The following is a 21,364-nucleotide window of genomic DNA, read 5'->3' as shown; positions in this document are numbered from 1 at the left end:
ATGGCCTTGGAAATAGAGAGGGTGAAAGTTTTCTTCTCGCAAGAATGACACTGTCACTGACCATGCTCTGTGAGAAAAGAATACGAGGCAAACTATAACCTCCATTTAAATATAAGTAACGTACTCTATGGATACAACAAACATCCCGATCATCATGTAAGTCCTCTGTGAATACTTCAGTTTGCACAAAAGAGGAGGACAAAGATTTTACTGAGACTAGGAAGCAGATGATTTTCATCAGACTCAAGAGCATCAGAACTGCAATTCACTGAAGGAGCAATGGTCAAAAGAGTTTACGTAGCAATTTGCCTGTCAGCATTTAGGTCAGATTTAAGTCAAGTGAGAAGAAAACTTTAACTCTGTATTATTGTGAACCACTGTCTCAGCGTGTCTTTAAGAACAGAGAAAATATTCCTTTAATTAACACTTTCAAAAATAACTGAAGATACTAAGTAATCATGGAATTAGAAATACACATACTACTTTTTATTTAATAGAATCAGCAGAGCAATTCAGCACAGGGTAGCTTCCATTATAAAATACTTTCTCTCTATCCAATCTCAGTTTGCTTCAAAGGATATGGTTAGTCTTTCCTAAAATCACCTGTTGCTACAGGGTCAGGGGACTAACTCTAATTTCTTTAATACTGGAAAAGATCTGAGAGACTAAATTTCACGTGCTAGAAAATGAAGCAGAAAGTAATTACAACCATTCACACAATTCTTGTCTTACAGAAACAAAATCAGCAATTTTGCAAACAACTTGTTCAAACGTTTAAAATTGTTGACTGTAACTTCTAAAGCTACTAATAACAGGAAATAATTAATCTTGCCTGTTTTTTTAGGGAATCATTCTCATCCATCACAGACTTAAATGATGACTTCAGTTTACTATTTTCCTCAGCCACTCCTCTCAAGGTTTCTTTCATTCGGTTCATTTCGGTACCAGGTTGCTATAGAAATATCAAATGTTAAAGCATGATTAACAAGAGCGTATTTTAGAAATAATTCTCAACTAAGTTCCATTTTCCTGTTAAAATAACAGGACAAACTTCCAAAGATCAAATTTGTAATTCTGCATGGTCCAATCTGCACATACAACCAGTAGTGAAGAAAGCAACATCCACACCACGTATTAAGAAGAAATAGAAAGAAAATGGGAGCCACGGCGTACAGCCTATGGATCTTATTTTTTTCCAGAAAATACCTAGATCTTCTCAATTGTACATTCCTCAGTTAAGTCACATGTGGGAAAGAACTGTGAATGAAAACAAATGTCAAAGCTTTTGTTTACACTTAGCTTTTCTTCTTAGCATCCATTTTAACCACAAACATGCCCAATTCTCTCTTTCTTGAATCTTTCAAATATTCTAACCATTCACTGCTGATAGTTAAGACGCTTTAGTTCACCTGTACTTAAACACCTGTCCTGCAATGTCCAGGAATGTATCCAATACTTGTTACATTTCATTGAATTGGAAAAAAAAAAAAAACCTTGTGAAACTCAACATAGTTATCTTTTAATATAATATTTTATAACATAATTTAATAATATAATTTAATACCAGGACATACCATTAAATTATAAGCAAACAAAACAGCAACAAAGGAAAACTGAAATGACAATTACTTGTAACAGTCAAAAACCTGTACGTCTTGAAAAAGAAACCAAGGAATGTGTCTTTTCTCCCCCTCACTGGAAATTTGTAATATAATTAAATATATGCCAGCAGATTCTGAAAAAAAAACCAACACTGAGGCTTTGAAGTTGAGTATAAAACAAATGTTTTCAGAAAATAACGTTCCTTTTCTCAGAAACTGTGAGAAACTTCTATGTGAAAATAGCGCCTTGTTCAGAAGTGCTGTCTTTTGCACTAACAATTCAGCCATCCACTACATTTTCTTAAGCCTCGCTCTCAGACTGTTATCATGCTGCAAAAAGGACTTTAGTGGTAAATATAGAAACGATCTCATCGACAAACAAAAATGCTACAGATAGGCTCCAAGCGGACTGCTCAACTACTTCCATTGAAAAGGCCGAACCTTTAGAGTTAACCAAGCCTAGGAAAGGCTTGCTCAGCTTGGGATGGAGCAGGAGCAAGGTGGCTTGAAACTGACCATAAACTTTCAAAACAGTCAGGGACAGCAGAATTACAAGTGAAAGGTTTTGCGAGAAAAAATTTGAGTTAAGATTCTCAATTTCTCCAAACTACGTTACACAATGCTTTATAAGGCTTGCATATTCGGGGTTTGACAATAATTTCACAGTGCTTCAGGGATTTGGCAATAATTTCACAGGCCACTGGGTTGCTGTAGGTGGTGCCAGGATGTCTAAACCATCCAATTCCATTATTAAATCGGGTACCATCCATATCATAATCAACTGTATCACTTCATTCCTGCCAAATGTTTGTCTAGTCTGTTCTGAAGACCTGCAAATACTGGAAGCACCAGTCTTACTGACCTCTCTGACCCAGTGGTTGACTGCTTTTGTTTTAATCTAGTTTTTCCTCATACTTACCCTGCCACTACTTCTATCACAGACATGGAAAAAAAAAAGATTACTTTCTTTCTCTTTGTGGCAGCCTTTTATGTAGCCAAAGATTGGCATGTTCACGTGTCCCTGCATTTGTTCATCACCCTGCATGTGTACAGATGATATTTCTGTTCAAATGCAATACTGCACACTCTTGCCTCTGAAGCATTGCGCTTTTCTCAGACCTACTACCTCTTCAATTTGTCAAGATCAATTTTAATCCTAACCTTCTTTTTCAGCATGCTTGAAATTCTCCCTCGCTTGCTATTCGCTTCAAGTTTAACAAGCGTGCTCTTTCTCACCATCACACTTCTCACTGAAAACACCCAATACTGGACCCAAAAGAGACTATTCCAGAATCTACTATGTACATTCCTTCAGCTGTGAAACACTGTCTCACTACACCTTACCACCAACCTTATTTCAGCTGTCATACTTTTCTAATATGATTATGAAAACGCCACGTAAAACTGTACCAGAAACAATACAGCAAAGTCTAGACATACATATAACTAGTACTCCTCTACTAGCCATGCCTGTTACCTTGTCCTAATGGAAATCACACTGATTTGACAATTTAGGATTAACACAAGCTCGTTGCCATTTACTGCAGTGTTTTTGGCATGGCACTTCGCATGGTTTGTTCATAGCTTGCCAGGACATATATTTATTTATTTAGCTGAGAACCAACATTAAGTTGATGGCTGTGTAACTCTTTCCCATTTGAAAAGAACGGCATCAGATTTTTCTAGTTGACTCCACTTGACCTCCACAAGTTTTTACAGATAACCACTAACTGCTCCTGGCTTTTCAACACTTCTCTAACCTGTGTGACACTTTTAAAGCCACTTGTGTTTTTTCTAAAGACATCTTTAAAATCACTTTTATGGATTTGAACCATCTATCTTAACACATTCCTTCCCTATTGAAAGTTGAGGTCCTGCTCCCCTGACACCTTTCTCCCTTTTTTTCCTGTATCTACATACTCCCTCAATGGCTTGTGCATCCTCCCTCAATGGCTTAATGATCTGTGCATGTGGAAATCCTCATTTTGATACATGTGATACACTCCTTTGCTTTATTTCATACAATCTACTTATGCTAAATTTTAACTGTGTAAGTAGCACCGTTAGAAGAATAAAGACTTCATGACATTGTCATTCTGTCCCTCTACTACAACTGTACAGAAAAACTCTGTGAAAGGTATCCAGAGGTTCCTGAAGACAGGCTGCACAAACAGCTCTTTAAAACCTTCACAGGTCTTCTTGTATCTACCTTCAGACAACTGTTCTTCTCTTCACTCAGAATTATAACTACTGATGCTGCTCATATATCACTTGCGACTAAAGTACGCTAAAACCTACGTACACAGAGAAATATGTTGGCTATATAGAGACAGTACAGTTTTAAGGCATCTGATATAGATCAAGTAGAATGGTGTGAATATCTCTCTTTCTCATTTCAGTTTAGCCTCTAGCGGGAGAAAGTCATTACCAGTCGGGAAATGCTGGCAGAGTACTAGCAGAGGACTTGCTACTGACTGGAATAACATGGAGACAGAAAGTATTTCATTAAGTGATGCAAGAAGGTATTTTAAGGAAAACAAGGTGATCCTTTTGGAACTATATATGAACACTGCATTTATTCTTTCCCACATTAAAGACCATTTCCCCAAAGTATAACAGCAGTACAATCATCTCTGGCTTATCAAATTAAAATTTGTTATCTGACTTCTCTAACTACATTTCAGCTGGTTTTATTCATAAAGGACAGTGTTGTACTGTAGCAGTAACCAGGATAAGTTTAAGATTTGCTCTGACACAGCAGAAGAAAACAGTTACAGTGCAGGCAGAATATAATTTTAATTCATAGTTGAGAGATAACATGAGAGGAAGAAGAAAACATAGCTAAATAAGCAAAAAACATGTACATACACAATATAAAATTCAAAAGACATTTTTAGCAACATACTTTATTCTTTCAGTTGACTGTTTCTCCCAATATAGTGTCTACCTATTCCTACTGTAATTAACTCACTAAAAAAAATCAATAAAAATTATTTTATTTTTCTAATTTCTAGCATTTTCTAATTTCTAGCAGATACATAACGTTCTACTGCCTAAAGTCTTTCAAACAGATCTTTCACCTTGCCCAGTCCTTACCTTATCACTTTTTGATGCTCCTGTCTCATTTTTCTCCATACCACGTTTACGTGAGCGCACCACTTGTCCTGAATCATTAGACTTCTGTGTCATTACCAATGCATGCTTCTGCTACAATAAAACGTAACAATGAATTATATTTCACTTGTTAACTATAAAGGAAGAAGGTACCTGGAAGAAGAAACCTTACCTTTGAATCATTTAACTGAGCTTGCATGCTTCTTGCTCGATCTTCTAACTTCTTGTTCTGTTCTTTCGCGTCACTTAACTGAAAGAATCAAAAACCATTCAAATAGCTGTAGATTCAAAACTCACTTTTTGACTTAACCATCACATTGAAATCATTTGATGTGATTGCTAAAAGTTCAATTTTTTTCTTCTCAGCATGGACAGTGATAGAAACAAAATCACTGTCCACTTCCTCAACAAATCACGGGATGGCCGAGGTGGGAAGGGACCTCTGGAGACCATCTGGTCCAACCATCTTGTTTAAACAGGGCCACCCAGAGCAGGCTGCCCAGGACCACGTCCAGGCAGCTTGTGAAGATCTTCAAGGACGGGGACTCCTCAACCTCTCCAGGCAATCTCTGCCTGGATAAATAAAATAGTCGTGGCTCTTTGTTGACTTGCGGCCCAACCTTTCCGCTTACAGGGGAAGAATAAGCACAATACCTCTTTAGGGATATAGGCACTACGTATTTGATTACTTCTCATAAAGAAATGACACAAAAAATGGAGTGCATGTTTCAAGAATGGTCTAATGGCCTTGGAAATAGAGAGGGTGAAAGTTTTCTTCTCGAAAGAATGACACTGTTACTGACCATGCTCTGTGAGAAAAGAATACGAGGCAAACTATAACCTCCATTTAAATATAAGTAACGTACTCTATGGATACAACAAACATCCCGATCATCATGTAAGTCCTCTGTGAATACTTCAGTTTGCACAAAAGAGGAGGACAAAGATTTTACTGAGACTAGGAAGCAGATGATTTTCATCAGACTCAAGAGCATCAGAACTGCAATTCACTGAAGGAGCAATGGTCAAAAGAGTTTACGTAGCAATTTGCCTGTCAGCATTTAGGTCAGATTTAAGTCAAGTGAGAAGAAAACTTTAACTCTGTATTATTGTGAACCACTGTCTCAGCGTGTCTTTAAGAACAGAGAAAATATTCCTTTAATTAACACTTTCAAAAATAACTGAAGATACTGAGTAATCATGGAATTAGACATACACACGCTACTTTTTATTTAATAGAATCAGCAGAGCAATTCAGCACAGGGTGGCTTCCATTATAAAATACTTTCTCTCTATCCAATCTCAGTTTGCTTCAGAGGATATGGTTAGTCTTTCCTAAAATCACCTGTTGCTACAGGGTCAGGGGACTAACTCTAATTTCTTTAATACTGGAAAAGATCTGAGAGACTAAATTTCACGTGCTACAAAATGAAGCAGAAAGTAATTACAACCATTCACACAATTCTTGTCTTACAGAAACAAAATCAGCAATTTTGCAAACAACTTGTTCAAACGTTTAAAATTGTTGACTGTAACTTCTAAAGCTACTAATAACAGGAAATAATTAATCTTGCCTGTTTTTTTAGGGAATCATTCTCATCCATCACAGACTTAAATGATGACTTCAGTTTACTATTTTCCTCAGCCACTCCTCTCAAGGTTTCTTTCATTCGGTTCATTTCGGTATCAGGTTGCTATAGAAATATCAAATGTTAAAGCATGATTAACAAGAGCTTTTAGAAATAATCTTTTAGAAATAATTCTCAACTAAGTTCCATTTTCCTGTTAAAATAACAGGACAAACTTCCAAAGATCAAATTTGTAATTCTGCATGGTCCAATCTGCACATACAACCAGTAGTGAAGAAAGCAACATCCACACCACGTAGTAAGAAGAAATAGAAAGAAAATGGGAGCCACGGTGTACAGCCTATGGATCTTATTTTTTTTCCAGAAAATACCTAGATCTTCTCAATTGTACATTCCTCAGTTAAGTCACATGTGGGAAAGAACTGTGAATGAAAACAAATGTCAAAGCTTTTGTTTACACTTAGCTTTTCTTCTTAGCATCCATTTTAACCACAAACATGCCCAATTCTCTCTTTCTTGAATCTTTCAAATATTCTAACCATTCACTGATGATAGTTAAGACACTTTAGTTCACCTGTACTTAAACACCTGTCCTGCAATGTCCAGGAATGTATCCAATACTTGTTACATTTCATTGAATTGGAAAAAAAAAAAAAACCTTGTGAAACTCAACATAGTTATCTTTTAATATAATATTTTATAACATAATTTAATAATATAATTTAATACCAGGACATACCATTAAATTATAAGCAAAAACAGACAAAAAACAGCAACAAAGGAAAACTGAAATGACAATTACTTGTAACAGTCAAAAACCTGTGCGTCTTGAAAAAGAAACCAAGGAATGTGTCTTTTCTCCACCTCACTTGAAATTTGTAATATAATTAAATATATGCCAGCAGATTCTGAAAAAAAAACCAACACTGAGGCTTTGAAGTTGAGTATAAAACAAATGTTTTCAGAAAATAACGTTCCTTTTCTCAGAAACTGTGAGAATCTTCTATGTGAAAATAGCGCCTTGTTCAGAAGTGCTGTCTTTTGCACTAACAATTCAGCCATCCACTACATTTTCTTAAGCCTCGCTCTCAGACTGTTATCATGCTGCAAAAAGGACTTTAGTGGTAAATATAGAAACGATCTCATCGACAAACAAAAATGCTACAGATAGGCTCCAAGCGGACTGCTCAACTACTTCCATTGAAAAGGCCGAACCTTTAGAGTTAACCAAGCCTAGGAAAGGCTTGCTCAGCTTGGGATGGAGCAGGAGCAAGGTGGCTTGAAACTGACCATAAACTTTCAAAACAGTCAGGGACAGCAGAATTACAAGTGAAAGGTTTTGCGAGAAAAAATTTGAATTAAGATTCTCAATTTCTCCAAACTACGTTACACAATGCTTTATAAGGCTTGCATATTCGGGGTTTGACAATAATTTCACAGTGCTTCAGGGATTTGGCAATAATTTCACAGGCCACTGGGTTGCTGTAGGTGGTGCCAGGATGTCTAAACCATCCAATTCCATTATTAAATCGGGTACCATCCATATCATAATCAACTGTATCACTTCATTCCTGCCAAATGTTTGTCTAGTCTGTTCTGAAGACCTGCAAATACTGGAAGCACCAGTCTTACTGACCTCTCTGACCCAGTGGTTGACTGCTTTTGTTTTAATCTAGTTTTTCCTCATACTTACCCTGCCACTACTTCTATCACAGACATGGAAAAAAAAAAAGATTACTTTCTTTCTCTTTGTGGCAGCCTTTTATGTAGCCAAAGATTGGCATGTTCACGTGTCCCTGCATTTGTTCATCACCCTGCATGTGTACAGATGATATTTCTGTTCAAATGCAATACTGCACACTCTTGCCTCTGAAGCATTGCGCTTTTCTCAGACCTACTACCTCTTCAATTTGTCAAGATCAATTTTAATCCTAACCTTCTTTTTCAGCATGCTTGAAATTCTCCCTCGCTTGCTATTCGCTTCAAGTTTAACAAGCGTGCTCTTTCTCACCATCACACTTCTCACTGAAAACACCCAATACTGGACCCAAAAGAGACTATTCCAGAATCTACTATGTACATTCCTTCAGCTGTGAAACACTGTCTCACTACACCTTACCACCAACCTTATTTCAGCTGTCATACTTTTCTAATATGATTATGAAAACGCCACGTAAAACTGTACCAGAAACAATACAGCAAAGTCTAGACATACATATAACTAGTACTCCTCTACTAGCCATGCCTGTTACCTTGTCCTAATGGAAATCACACTGATTTGACAATTTAGGATTAACACAAGCTCGTTGCCATTTACTGCAGTGTTTTTGGCATGGCACTTCGCATGGTTTGTTCATAGCTTGCCAGGACATATATTTATTTATTTAGCTGAGAACCAACATTAAGTTGATGGCTGTGTAACTCTTTCCCATTTGAAAAGAACGGCATCAGATTTTTCTAGTTGACTCCACTTGACCTCCACAAGTTTTTACAGATAACCACTAACTGCTCCTGGCTTTTCAACACTTCTCTAACCTGTGTGACACTTTTAAAGCCACTTGTGTTTTTTCTAAAGACATCTTTAAAATCACTTTTATGGATTTGAACCATCTATCTTAACACATTCCTTCCCTATTGAAAGTTGAGGTCCTGCTCCCCTGACACCTTTCTCCCTTTTTTTCCTGTATCTACATACTCCCTCAATGGCTTGTGCATCCTCCCTCAATGGCTTAATGATCTGTGCATGTGGAAATCCTCATTTTGATACATGTGATACACTCCTTTGCTTTATTTCATACAATCTACTTATGCTAAATTTTAACTGTGTAAGTAGCACCGTTAGAAGAATAAAGACTTCATGACATTGTCATTCTGTCCCTCTACTACAACTGTACAGAAAAACTCTGTGAAAGGTATCCAGAGGTTCCTGAAGACAGGCTGCACAAACAGCTCTTTAAAACCTTCACAGGTCTTCTTGTATCTACCTTCAGACAACTGTTCTTCTCTTCACTCAGAATTATAACTACTGATGCTGCTCATATATCACTTGCGACTAAAGTATGCTAAAACCTACGTACACAGAGAAATATGTTGGCTATATAGAGACAGTACAGTTTTAAGGCATCTGATATAGATCAAGTAGAATGGTGTGAATATCTCTCTCTCATTTCAGTTTAGCCTCTAGCGGGAGAAAGTCATTACCAGTCGGGAAATGTTGGCAGAGTACTAGCAGAGGACTTGCTACTGACTGGAATAACATGGAGACAGAAAGTATTTCATTAAGTGATGCAAGAAGGTATTTTAAGGAAAACAAGGTGATCCTTTTAGAACTATATATGAACACTGCATTTATTCTTTCCCACATTAAAGACCATTTCCCCAAAGTATAACAGCAGTACAATCATCTCTGGCTTATCAAATTAAAATTTGTTATCTGACTTCTCTAACTACATTTCAGCTGGTTTTATTCATAAAAGACAGTGTTGTACTGTAGCAGTAACCAGGATAAGTTTAAGATTTGCTCTGACACAGCAGAAGAAAACAGTTACAGTGCAGGCAGAATATAATTTTAATTCATAGTTGAGAGATAACATGAGAGGAAGAAGAAAACATAGCTAAATAAGCAAAAAACATGTACATACACAATATAAAATTCAAAAGACATTTTTAGCAACATACTTTATTCTTTCAGTTGACTGTTTCTCCCAATATAGTGTCTACCTATTCCTACTGTAATTAACTCACTAAAAAAAATCAATAAAAATTATTTTATTTTTCTAATTTCTAGCATTTTCTAATTTCTAGCAGATACATAACGTTCTACTGCCTAAAGTCTTTCAAACAGATCTTTCACCTTGCCCAGTCCTTACCTTATCACTTTTTGATGCTCCTGTCTCATTTTTCTCCATACCACGTTTACGTGAGCGCACCACTTGTCCTGAATCATTAGACTTCTGTGTCATTACCAATGCATGCTTCTGCTACAATAAAACGTAACAATGAATTATATTTCACTTGTTAACTATAAAGGAAGAAGGTACCTGGAAGAAGAAACCTTACCTTTGAATCATTTAACTGAGCTTGCATGCTTCTTGCTCGATCTTCTAACTTCTTGTTCTGTTCGTTCGCGTCACTTAACTGAAAGAATCAAAAACCATTCAAATAGCTGTAGATTCAAAACTCACTTTTTGACTTAACCATCACACTGAAATCATTTGATGTGATTGCTAAAAGTTCAATTTTTTTCTTCTCAGCATGGACAGTGATAGAAACAAAATCACTGTCCACTTCCTCAACAAATCACGGGATGGCCGAGGTGGGAAGGGACCTCTGGAGACCATCTGGTCCAACCATCTTGTTTAAACAGGGCCACCCAGAGCAGGCTGCCCAGGACCACGTCCAGGCAGCTTGTGAAGATCTTCAAGGACGGGGACTCCTCAACCTCTCCAGGCAATCTCTGCCTGGATAAATAAAATAGTCGTGGCTCTTTGTTGACTTGCGGCCCAACCTTTCCGCTTACAGGGGAAGAATAAGCACAATACCTCTTTAGGGATATAGGCACTACGTATTTGATTACTTCTCATAAAGAAATGACACAAAAAATGGAGTGCATGTTTCAAGAATGGTCTAATGGCCTTGGAAATAGAGAGGGTGAAAGTTTTCTTCTCGCAAGAATGACACTGTTACTGACCATGCTCTGTGAGAAAAGAATACGAGGCAAACTATAACCTCCATTTAAATATAAGTAACGTACTCTATGGATACAACAAACATCCCAATCATCATGTAAGTCCTCTGTGAATACTTCAGTTTGCACAAAAGAGGAGGACAAAGATTTTACTGAGACTAGGAAGCAGATGATTTTCATCAGACTCAAGAGCATCAGAACTGCAATTCACTGAAGGAGCAATGGTCAAAAGAGTTTACGTAGCAATTTGCCTGTCAGCATTTAGGTCAGATTTAAGTCAAGTGAGAAGAAAACTTTAACTCTGTATTATTGTGAACCACTGTCTCAGCGTGTCTTTAAGAACAGAGAAAATATTCCTTTAATTAACACTTTCAAAAATAACTGAAGATACTGAGTAATCATGGAATTAGAAATACACATACTACTTTTTATTTAATAGAATCAGCAGAGCAATTCAGCACAGGGTGGCTTCCATTATAAAATACTTTCTCTCTATCCAATCTCAGTTTGCTTCAGAGGATATGGTTAGTCTTTCCTAAAATCACCTGTTGCTACAGGGTCAGGGGACTAACTCTAATTTCTTTAATACTGGAAAAGATCTGAGAGACTAAATTTCACGTGCTACAAAATGAAGCAGAAAGTAATTACAACCATTCACACAATTCTTGTCTTACAGAAACAAAATCAGCAATTTTGCAAACAACTTGTTCAAACGTTTAAAATTGTTGACTGTAACTTCTAAAGCTACTAATAACAGGAAATAATTAATCTTGCCTGTTTTTTTAGGGATTCATTCTCATCCATCACAGTGTTATACGATGACTTCAGTGTGCTATTTTCCTTACCCACTTCTATCACGGTTTCTCTCATTCGGTTCATTTCTGTCATATATAGCTATAGAAATATCAAATGTTAAAGCATGATTAACAAGAGCGTATTTTAGAAATAATTCTCAACTAAGTTCCATTTTACTGTTAAAATAATAGGACAAACTTCCAAAGATCAAATTTGTAATTCTGCATGGTCCAATCTGCACATACAACCAGTAGTGAAGAAAGCAACATCCACACCACGTATTAAGAAGAAATAGAAAGAAAATGGGAGCCACGGCGTACAGCCTATGGATCTTATTTTTTTTCCAGAAAATACCTAGATCTTCTCAATTGTACATTCCTCAGTTAAGTCACATGTGGGAAAGAACTGTGAATGAAAACAAATGTCAAAGCTTTTGTTTACACTTAGCTTTTCTTCTTAGCATCCATTTTAACCACAAACATGCCCAATTCTCTCTTTCTTGAATCTTTCAAATATTCTAACCATTCACTGATGATAGTTAAGACACTTTAGTTCACCTGTACTTAAACACCTTTCCTGCAATGTCCAGGAATGTATCCAATACTTGTTACATTTCATTGAATTGGAAAAAAAAAAAAAACCTTGTGAAACTCAACATAGTTATCTTTTAATATAATATTTTATAACATAATTTAATAATATAATTTAATACCAGGACATACCATTAAATTATAAGCAAAAACAGACAAAAAACAGCAACAAAGGAAAACTGAAATGACAATTACTTGTAACAGTCAAAAACCTGTGCGTCTTGAAAAAGAAACCAAGGAATGTGTCTTTTCTCCCCCTCACTGGAAATTTGTAATATAATTAAATATATGCCAGCAGATTCTGAAAAAAAACAACACTGAGGCTTTGAAGTTGAGTATAAAACAAATGTTTTCAGAAAATAACGTTCCTTTTCTCAGAAACTGTGAGAATCTTCTATGTGAAAATAGCGCCTTGTTCAGAAGTGCTGTCTTTTGCACTAACAATTCAGCCATCCACTACATTTTCTTAAGCCTCGCTCTCAGACTGTTATCATGCTGCAAAAAGGACTTTAGTGGTAAATATAGAAACGATCTCATCAACAAAGAAAAATGCTACAGATAGGCTCCAAGCGGAGTGCTCAACTACTTCCATTGAAAAGGCCGAACCTTTAGAGTTAACCAAGCCTAGGAAAGGCTTGCTCAGCTTGGGATGGAGCAGGAGCAAGGTGGCTTGAAACTGACCATAAACTTTCAAAACAGTCAGGGACAGCAGAATTACAAGTGAAAGGTTTTGCGAGAAAAAATTTGAATTAAGATTCTCAATTTCTCCAAACTACGTTACACAATGCTTTATAAGGCTTGCATAACTATAACAGAAGAAGGTACCTGTAAGAAGAAACCTTACCTTTAAATTATCTAACTGAGCTTGCATGCTTTTTGCTCGATCATCTAACTTCTTGTTCTGTTCGTTCGCGTCACTTAACTGAAAGAATCAAAAACCATTCAAATAGCTGTAGATTCAAAACTCACTTTTTGACTTAACCATCACATTGAAATCATTTGATGTGATTGCTAAATGATTAAAAGTTCAATTTTTTTCTTCTCAGCATGGACAGTGATAGAAACAAAATCACTGTCCACTTCCTCAACAAATCACGGGATGGCCGAGGTGGGAAGGGACCTCTGGAGACCATCTGGTCCAACCATCTTGTTTAAACAGGGCCACCCAGAGCAGGCTGCCCAGGACCACGTCCAGGCAGCTTGTGAAGATCTTCAAGGACGGGGACTCCTCAACCTCTCCAGGCAACCTCTGCCTGGATAAATAAAATAGTCGTGGCTCTTTGTTGACTTGCGGCCCAACCTTTCCGCTTACAGGGGAAGAATAAGCACAATACCTCTTTAGGGATATAGGCACTACGTATTTGATTACTCCTCATAAAGAAATGACACAAAAAATGGAGTGCATGTTTCAAGAATGGTCTAATGGCCTTGGAAATAGAGAGGGTGAAAGTTTTCTTCTCGAAAGAATGACACTGTTACTGACCATGCTCTGTGAGAAAAGAATACGAGGCAAACTATAACCTCCATTTAAATATAAGTAACGTACTCTATGGATACAACAAACATCCCGATCATCATGTAAGTCCTCTGTGAATACTTCAGTTTGCACAAAAGAGAAGGACAAAGATTTTACTGAGACTAGGAAGCAGATGATTTTCATCAGACTCAAGAGCATCAGAACTGCAATTCACTGAAGGAGCAATGGTCAAAAGAGTTTACGTAGCAATTTGCCTGTCAGCATTTAGGTCAGATTTAAGTCAAGTGAGAAGAAAACTTTAACTCTGTATTATTGTGAACCACTGTCTCAGCGTGTCTTTAAGAACAGAGAAAATATTCCTTTAATTAACACTTTCAAAAATAACTGAAGATACTGAGTAATCATGGAATTAGAAATACACATACTACTTTTTATTTAATAGAATCAGCAGAGCAATTCAGCACAGGGTGGCTTTCATTATAAAATACTTTCTCTCTATCCAATCTCAGTTTGCTTCAAAGGATATGGTTAGTCTTTCCTAAAATCACCTGTTGCTACAGGGTCAGAGGACTAACTCTAATTTCTTTAATACTGGAAAAGATCTGAGAGACTAAATTTCACGTGCTAGAAAATGAAGCAGAAAGTAATTACAACCATTCACACAATTCTTGTCTTACAGAAACAAAATCAGCAATTTTGCAAACAACTTGTTCAAACGTTTAAAATTGTTGACTGTAACTTCTAAAGCTACTAATAACAGGAAATAATTAATCTTGCCTGTTTTTTTAGGGAATCATTCTCATCCATCACAGACTTAAATGATGACTTCAGTTTACTATTTTCCTCAGCCACTCCTCTCAAGGTTTCTTTCATTCGGTTCATTTCGGTACCAGGTTGCTATAGAAATATCAAATGTTAAAGCATGATTAACAAGAGCGTATTTTAGAAATAATTCTCAACTAAGTTCCATTTTCCTGTTAAAATAACAGGACAAACTTCCAAAGATCAAATTTGTAATTCTGCATGGTCCAATCTGCACATACAACCAGTAGTGAAGAAAGCAACATCCACACCACGTAGTAAGAAGAAATAGAAAGAAAATGGGAGCCACGGCGTACAGCCTATGGATCTTATTTTTTTCCAGAAAATACCTAGATCTTCTCAATTGTACATTCCTCAGTTAAGTCACATGTGGGAAAGAACTGTGAATGAAAACAAGTGTCAAAGCTTTTGTTTACACTTAGCTTTTCTTCTTAGCATCCATTTTAACCACAAACATGCCCAATTCTCTCTTTCTTGAATCTTTCAAATATTCTAACCATTCACTGATGATAGTTAAGACGCTTTAGTTCACCTGTACTTAAACACCTGTCCTGCAATGTCCAGGAATGTATCCAATACTTGTTACATTTCATTGAATTGGAAAAAAAAAAACAAACCTTGTGAAACTCAACATAGTTATCTTTTAATATAATATTTTATAACATAATTTAATAATATAATTTAATACCAGGACATACCATTAAATTATAAGCAAAAACAGACAAAAAACAGCAACAAAGGAAAACTGAAATGACAATTACTTGTAACAGTCAAAAACCTGTGCGTCTTGAAAAAGAAACCAAGGAATGTGTCTTTTCTCCCCCTCACAGGAAATTTGTAATATAATTAAATATATGCCAGCAGATTCTGAAAAAAAAAACAACACTGAGGCTTTGAAGCTGAGTATAAAACAAATGTTTTCAGAAAATAACGTTCCTTTTCTCAGAAACTGTGAGAATCTTCTATGTGAAAATAGCGCCTTGTTCAGAAGTGCTGTCTTTTGCACTAACAATTCAGCCATCCGCTACATTTTCTTAAGCCTCGCTCTCAGACTGTTATCATGCTGCAAAAAGGACTTTAGTGGTAAATATAGAAACGATCTCATCAACAAAGAAAAATGCTACAGATAGGCTCCAAGCGGACTGCTCAACTACTTCCATTGAAAAGGCCGAACCTTTAGAGTTAACCAAGCCTAGGAAAGGCTTGCTCAGCTTGGGATGGAGCAGGAGCAAGGTGGCTTGAAACTGACCATAAACTTTCAAAACAGTCAGGGACAGCAGAATTACAAGTGAAAGGTTTTGCGAGAAAAAATTTGAATCAAGATTCTCAATTTCTCCAAACTACATTACACAATGCTTTATAAGGCTTGCATAACTATAACAGAAGAAGGTACCTGTAAGAAGAAACCTTACCTTTAAATTATCTAACTGAGCTTGCATGCTTCTTGCTCCATCATCTAACTTCTTGTTCTGTTCGTTCGCGTCACTTAACTGAAAGAATCAAAAACCATTCAAATAGCTGTAGATTCAAAACTCACTTTTTGACTTAACCATCACACTGAAATCATTTGATGTGATTGCTAAATGATTAAAAGTTCAATTTTTTTCTTCTCAGCATGGACAGTGATAGAAACAAAATCACTGTCCACTTCCTCAACAAATCACGGGATGGCCGAGGTGGGAAGGGACCTCTGGAGACCATCTGGTCCAACCATCTTGTTTAAACAGGGCCACCCAGAGCAGGCTGCCCAGGACCACGTCCAGGCAGCTTGTGAAGATCTTCAAGGACGGGGACTCCTCAACCTCTCCAGGCAACCTCTGCCTGGATAAATAAAATAGTCGTGGCTCTTTGTTGACTTGCGGCCCAACCTTTCCGCTTACAGGGGAAGAATAAGCACAATACCTCTTTAGGGATATAGGCACTACGTATTTGATTACTCCTCATAAAGAAATGACACAAAAAATGGAGTGCATGTTTCAAGAATGGTCTAATGGCCTTGGAAATAGAGAGGGTGAAAGTTTTCTTCTTGCAAGAATGACACTCTTACTGACCATGCTCTGTGAGAAAAGAATACGAGGCAAACTATAACCTCCATTTAAATATAAGTAACGTACTCTATGGATACAACAAACATCCCGATCATCATGTAAGTCCTCTGTGAATACTTCAGTTTGCACAAAAGAGAAGGACAAAGATTTTACTCAGACTAGGAAGCAGATGATTTTCATCAGACTCAAGAGCATCAGAACTGCAATTCACTGAAGGAGCAATGGTCAAAAGAGTTTACGTAGCAATTTGCCTGTCAGCATTTAGGTCAGATTTAAGTCAAGTGAGAAGAAAACTTTAACTCTGTATTATTGTGAACCACTGTCTCAGCGTGTCTTTAAGAACAGAGAAAATATTCCTTTAATTAACACTTTCAAAAATAACTGAAGATACTGAGTAATCATGGAATTAGAAATACACATACTACTTTTTATTTAATAGAATCAGCAGAGCAATTCAGCACAGGGTGGCTTCCATTATAAAATACTTTCTCTCTATCCAATCTCAGTTTGCTTCAAAGGATATGGTTAGTCTTTCCTAAAATCACCTGTTGCTACAGGGTCAGAGGACTAACTCTAATTTCTTTAATACTGGAAAAGATCTGAGAGACTAAATTTCACGTGCTAGAAAATGAAGCAGAAAGTAATTACAACCATTCACACAATTCTTGTCTTACAGAAACAAAATCAGCAATTTTGCAAACAACTTGTTCAAACGTTTAAAATTGTTGACTGTAACTTCTAAAGCTACTAATAACAGGAAATAATTAATCTTGCCTGTTTTTTTAGGGAATCATTCTCATCCATCACAGAGTTAAATGATGACTTCAGTCTACTATTTTCCTCAGCCACTCCTCTCAAGGTTTCTTTCATTCGGTTCATTTCGGTATCATGTTGCTATAGAAATATCAAATGTTAAAGCATGATTAACAAGAGCGTATTTTAGAAATAATTCTCAACTAAGTTCCATTTTACTGTTAAAATAATAGGACAAACTTCCAAAGATCAAATTTGTAATTCTGCATGGTCCAATCTGCACATACAACCAGTAGTGAAGAAAGCAACATCCACACCACGTAGTAAGAAGAAACAGAAAGAAAAATGGGAGCCATAGGGCTTGCATATTCGGGGTTTTGACGATAATTTCACAGTGCTTCAGGGATTTGGCAATAATTGCACAGGCCACTGGGTTGCTGTAGGTGGTGCCAGGATGTCTAAACCATCCAATTCCATTATTAAATCGGGTACCATCCATATCATAATCAACTGTATCACTTCATTCCTGCCAAATGTTTGTCTAGTCTGTTCTGAAGACCTGCAAATACTGGAAGCACCAGTCTTACTGACCTCTCTGACCCAGTGGTTGACTTCTTTTGTTTTAATCTAGTTTTTCCTCATACTTACCCTGCCACTACTTCTATCACAGACATGGAAAAAAAAAAGATTACTTTCTTTCTCTTTGTGGCAGCCTTTTATGTAGCCAAAGATTGGCATGTTCACGTGTCCCTGCATTTGTTCATCACCCTGCATGTGTACAGATGATATTTCTGTTCAAATGCAATACTGCACACTCTTGCCTCTGAAGCATTGCGCTTTTCTCAGACCTACTACCTCTTCAATTTGTCAAGATCAATTTTAATCCTAACCTTCTTTTTCAGCATGCTTGAAATTCTCCCTCGCTTGCTATTCGCATCAAGTTTAACAAGCGTGCTCTTTCTCACCATCACACTTCTCACTGAAAACACCCAATACTGGACCCAAAAGAGACTATTCCAGAATCTACTATGTACATTCCTTCAGCTGTGAAACACTGTCTCACTACACCTTACCACCAACCTTATTTCAGCTGTCATACTTTTCTAATATGATTATGAAAACGCCACGTAAAACTGTACCAGAAACAATACAGCAAAGTCTAGACATACATATAACTAGTACTCCTCTACTAGCCATGCCTGTTACCTTGTCCTAATGGAAATCACACTGATTTGACAATTTAGGATTAACACAAGCTCGTTGCCATTTACTGCAGTGTTTTTGGCATGGCACTTCGCATGGTTTGTTCATAGCTTGCCAGGACATATATTTATTTATTTAGCTGAGAACCAACATTAAGTTGATGGCTGTGTAACTCTTTCCCATTTGAAAAGAACGGCATCAGATTTTTCTAGTTGACTCCACTTGACCTCCACAAGTTTTTACAGATAACCACTAACTGCTCCTGGCTTTTCAACACTTCTCTAACCTGTGTGACACTTTTAAAGCCACTTGTGTTTTTTCTAAAGACATCTTTAAAATCACTTTTACGGATTTGAACCATCTATCTTAACACATTCCTTCCCTATTGAAAGTTGAGGTCCTGCTCCCCTGACACCTTTTTCCCTTTTTTTCCTGTATCTACATACTCCCTCAATGGCTTGTGGGAAAGGTTCATATGCACACCTCAAAGGAATTTATATTCTGATCTTATGGTTTAGACGCAGAGTACATATATTAAAGCACTTCTCTTGGCAACCTTCAGAATAACAACCAAAACTTTTTACAAGAGCTACATTCAATAGCAAGTCCCTGCAAGAACGGTGTCAATAATTACCTCCTCTTACACCAAAATCATACCATTTCATTTCTTGCCACAGCCCCCACGTTCGGTTGAACTTCGAGTGTTTTTTTTTTCCAGAAATACTCTTTGCAATTTATTATGTCATAAAATCTCAATGTGTCTTAAAGCCTTCCCAAGAAAATCTACTTCAGAAAGAGCTGATGCAAATATAATCATTTAAGTTACATACAATTAGAGATTCATCACAATTTTTTTCTCTAATAAAGGTCATATAATTTTTGCAGATTTAGAAACAAATTATCTTAATTTCCAGATTTTAACAGGAAAATGTACCTACACATCCCACAATTAAATGCACCATTTTGAACTGGAAACCACACCAAACACCCTAACAACAGTTTGTTACTTTTTATTCTCCATCTTTCATTTTGGGGTTTCAAACGCTTTAAAGAAATAAGCATTATATCCAGCAAACACGTGATGACTTAAGAAAACTACAAGCAAGTTAAAATATATGGGGAGCAATAAGAATCATTACATAAGTTATTGTACCTTATTTATAATTCCAAATCTTGCCTGAACTTCTTTCTCAGCATGTTTTATTGCAGCCAAAGCTGCTTCACGTCTGTCAAGCAATGTTTCTCGCTGAACTAGAAAATATTCTCGTCTCTGAAGTTCCAGTGCATATTGCTCCTGTGCTGAACGCTCTCTCTATGCCAAGGAAAAAAAATGTTGAAACGGCTTCAAAACATATGAAATTATCGATTTATAGTGAACTAGAATTCTTTCCTCTGCAGATATGCTTAGGTTTTGTTTTTAATTGTAGTGTTACACAATAGCTGACTAATTATAAGTATCTTAATGGCCATCTACATTCAGCTTCCTCAAACGCTAACACAAACTACTTTGATTTGTGGCAGGACTGCTTGGCCTTCCAAAATACAAAATTCAACTCTGCATGGCTGTTCGAGCAATAGCTTAGACAACTAAAAGTAGGATTTTGCTTCCAAAACTTTTGGATAATGCTATTATCTGTAAGACAAAAAATAGTCCAGTGCCCTAAACACTAGATTACTATATTGTTTCTTCAGTTAGTGGGAAGCACCCCCAGGAAAGTGGTGAGAAAAAAGATACACACAATTGTTTTGATCTCGTATGGTACAAAAGACAGTCCCAGCAGGAAATCTAGCAAAAGCACAGAAGCTGTTACAGAATAAAACCAATGCAGGCTTGGGAACTCTTTAGTTAGTGGCCCAAGCCTGCTGGTGGATAAACTGTTGGGAGTCATCAGCAGCAGAAAAGGAAAGGCAGAAGGGATGGTCTTCACAGAAGGTCAAGAGGGCAAGCACTCTTGAATGCCCAGAGTGAAGAGAATAGTTTCAGGTGCTGTCAGGAGAAGCAGTGGTTGCAGGTGTTTCTCTCCATGCCCACACTGCATCACAAAACACAACTCTTGGAGTAATAGCACTGCATTCAAACTCCCTGAAGCAGAGCAAATATCTGATCTGATCTAACCCCTACCCAAGTCAGGGCATCATTATCAAATCAGTGAACTAATTTAGGGGAAGAGGTGGATGATGACAGTGATATAGTTAGTAATTTCTGAATTCTCTGTCAAAAGTCAGAATCTTTGTAACATTACTGAGCATTACAAAATGTCTGAGGCCATTACAGTTCCTACCTGGAACTCCTGATAGGTGACACACAATTCGTTATAAATTTGACTGATATGAGGTAGTATTAGGTCTTGCCTATTGAATTCTTGAGCTTCAGTTCCACTCTCAGTCTTCCCTACCAAACCACCAGTAATATTCTGTTCACCATTTTCTTGTGCACTTTCAGCCAAAGAGGATGGTAAGGTGTTATCTACAGAGAGAGAAAGAACACACTTTACATTAAAAATATCGTCTTAAATAAATAAAGACTGCTGATCCAAAACAGTGAACATGTATTTTAAGCATTTACAGTGACCAGTATAGAGCAAGAAATATTGAAATGAAAAATCTCCTAAAGAATTAAGGAGAAATGCTCAAAGTTTTGTTCCATGACTTTTTTTTGACTCAATCTATGCACAGACTGAAACA

General features: G+C 36.9%; 2 protein-coding genes and 1 long non-coding RNA gene across 3 annotated transcripts in view; all 3 read right to left on the bottom strand.

Annotated features, from left to right (window-relative positions):
- Positions 1–640: 640 nt before the first annotated feature.
- On the bottom strand, positions 641–13,752 carry LOC136789662 (coiled-coil domain-containing protein 138-like). The gene is made up of 7 exons (XM_066990121.1): positions 13,711–13,752; positions 13,221–13,298; positions 11,766–11,885; positions 4,888–4,965; positions 4,698–4,808; positions 833–952; positions 641–679 (listed from the first exon to the last, which is right to left on the bottom strand). Exons 1-7 carry the CDS (start codon positions 13,750–13,752, stop codon positions 641–643), a joined length of 588 nt encoding a protein of 195 aa, XP_066846222.1.
- On the bottom strand, positions 6,285–10,426 carry LOC136789750 (uncharacterized). Its single transcript, XR_010828676.1, has 3 exons — positions 10,364–10,426; positions 10,174–10,284; positions 6,285–6,409 (listed from the first exon to the last, which is right to left on the bottom strand). It is a non-coding gene; the product is annotated as an uncharacterized lncRNA (long non-coding RNA).
- A 7,254-nt stretch (positions 13,753–21,006) lies between the features above and the next one.
- Positions 21,007–21,364, bottom strand: part of LOC136789693 (E3 SUMO-protein ligase RanBP2-like) — a 38,478-nt gene continuing 38,120 nt past the window's right edge. Inside the window, exon 27 of the mRNA XM_066990465.1 lies at positions 21,007–21,146. The gene's annotated coding sequence lies outside the window, so the exon portion shown is untranslated. The remainder of the gene's footprint in view (positions 21,147–21,364) is intronic.

Source organism: Anser cygnoides, chromosome 1 (genome assembly GCF_040182565.1).
Source record: "Anser cygnoides isolate HZ-2024a breed goose chromosome 1, Taihu_goose_T2T_genome, whole genome shotgun sequence".
NCBI lineage: Eukaryota > Metazoa > Chordata > Aves > Anseriformes > Anatidae > Anser > Anser cygnoides.
The sequence above is the reverse complement of the archived record's forward strand: the minus strand, read 5'-3'. Positions and strand labels throughout refer to the sequence as shown.

Excerpts from the sequence above, each read along its gene's own strand:
- LOC136789662 (XM_066990121.1), bottom strand. The coding sequence starts at position 13,752 with ATGAGGAGTAATCAAATACGTAGTGCCTATATCCCTAAAGAG. Across the intron at positions 13,299-13,710 it reads GTGCCTATATCCCTAAAGAG|TTAAGTGACGCGAACGAACA; the intron begins GTATTGTGCTTA and ends TGATTCTTTCAG. Across the intron at positions 11,886-13,220 it reads CTCAGTTAGATAATTTAAAG|CTATATATGACAGAAATGAA; the intron begins GTAAGGTTTCTT and ends ATATTTCTATAG.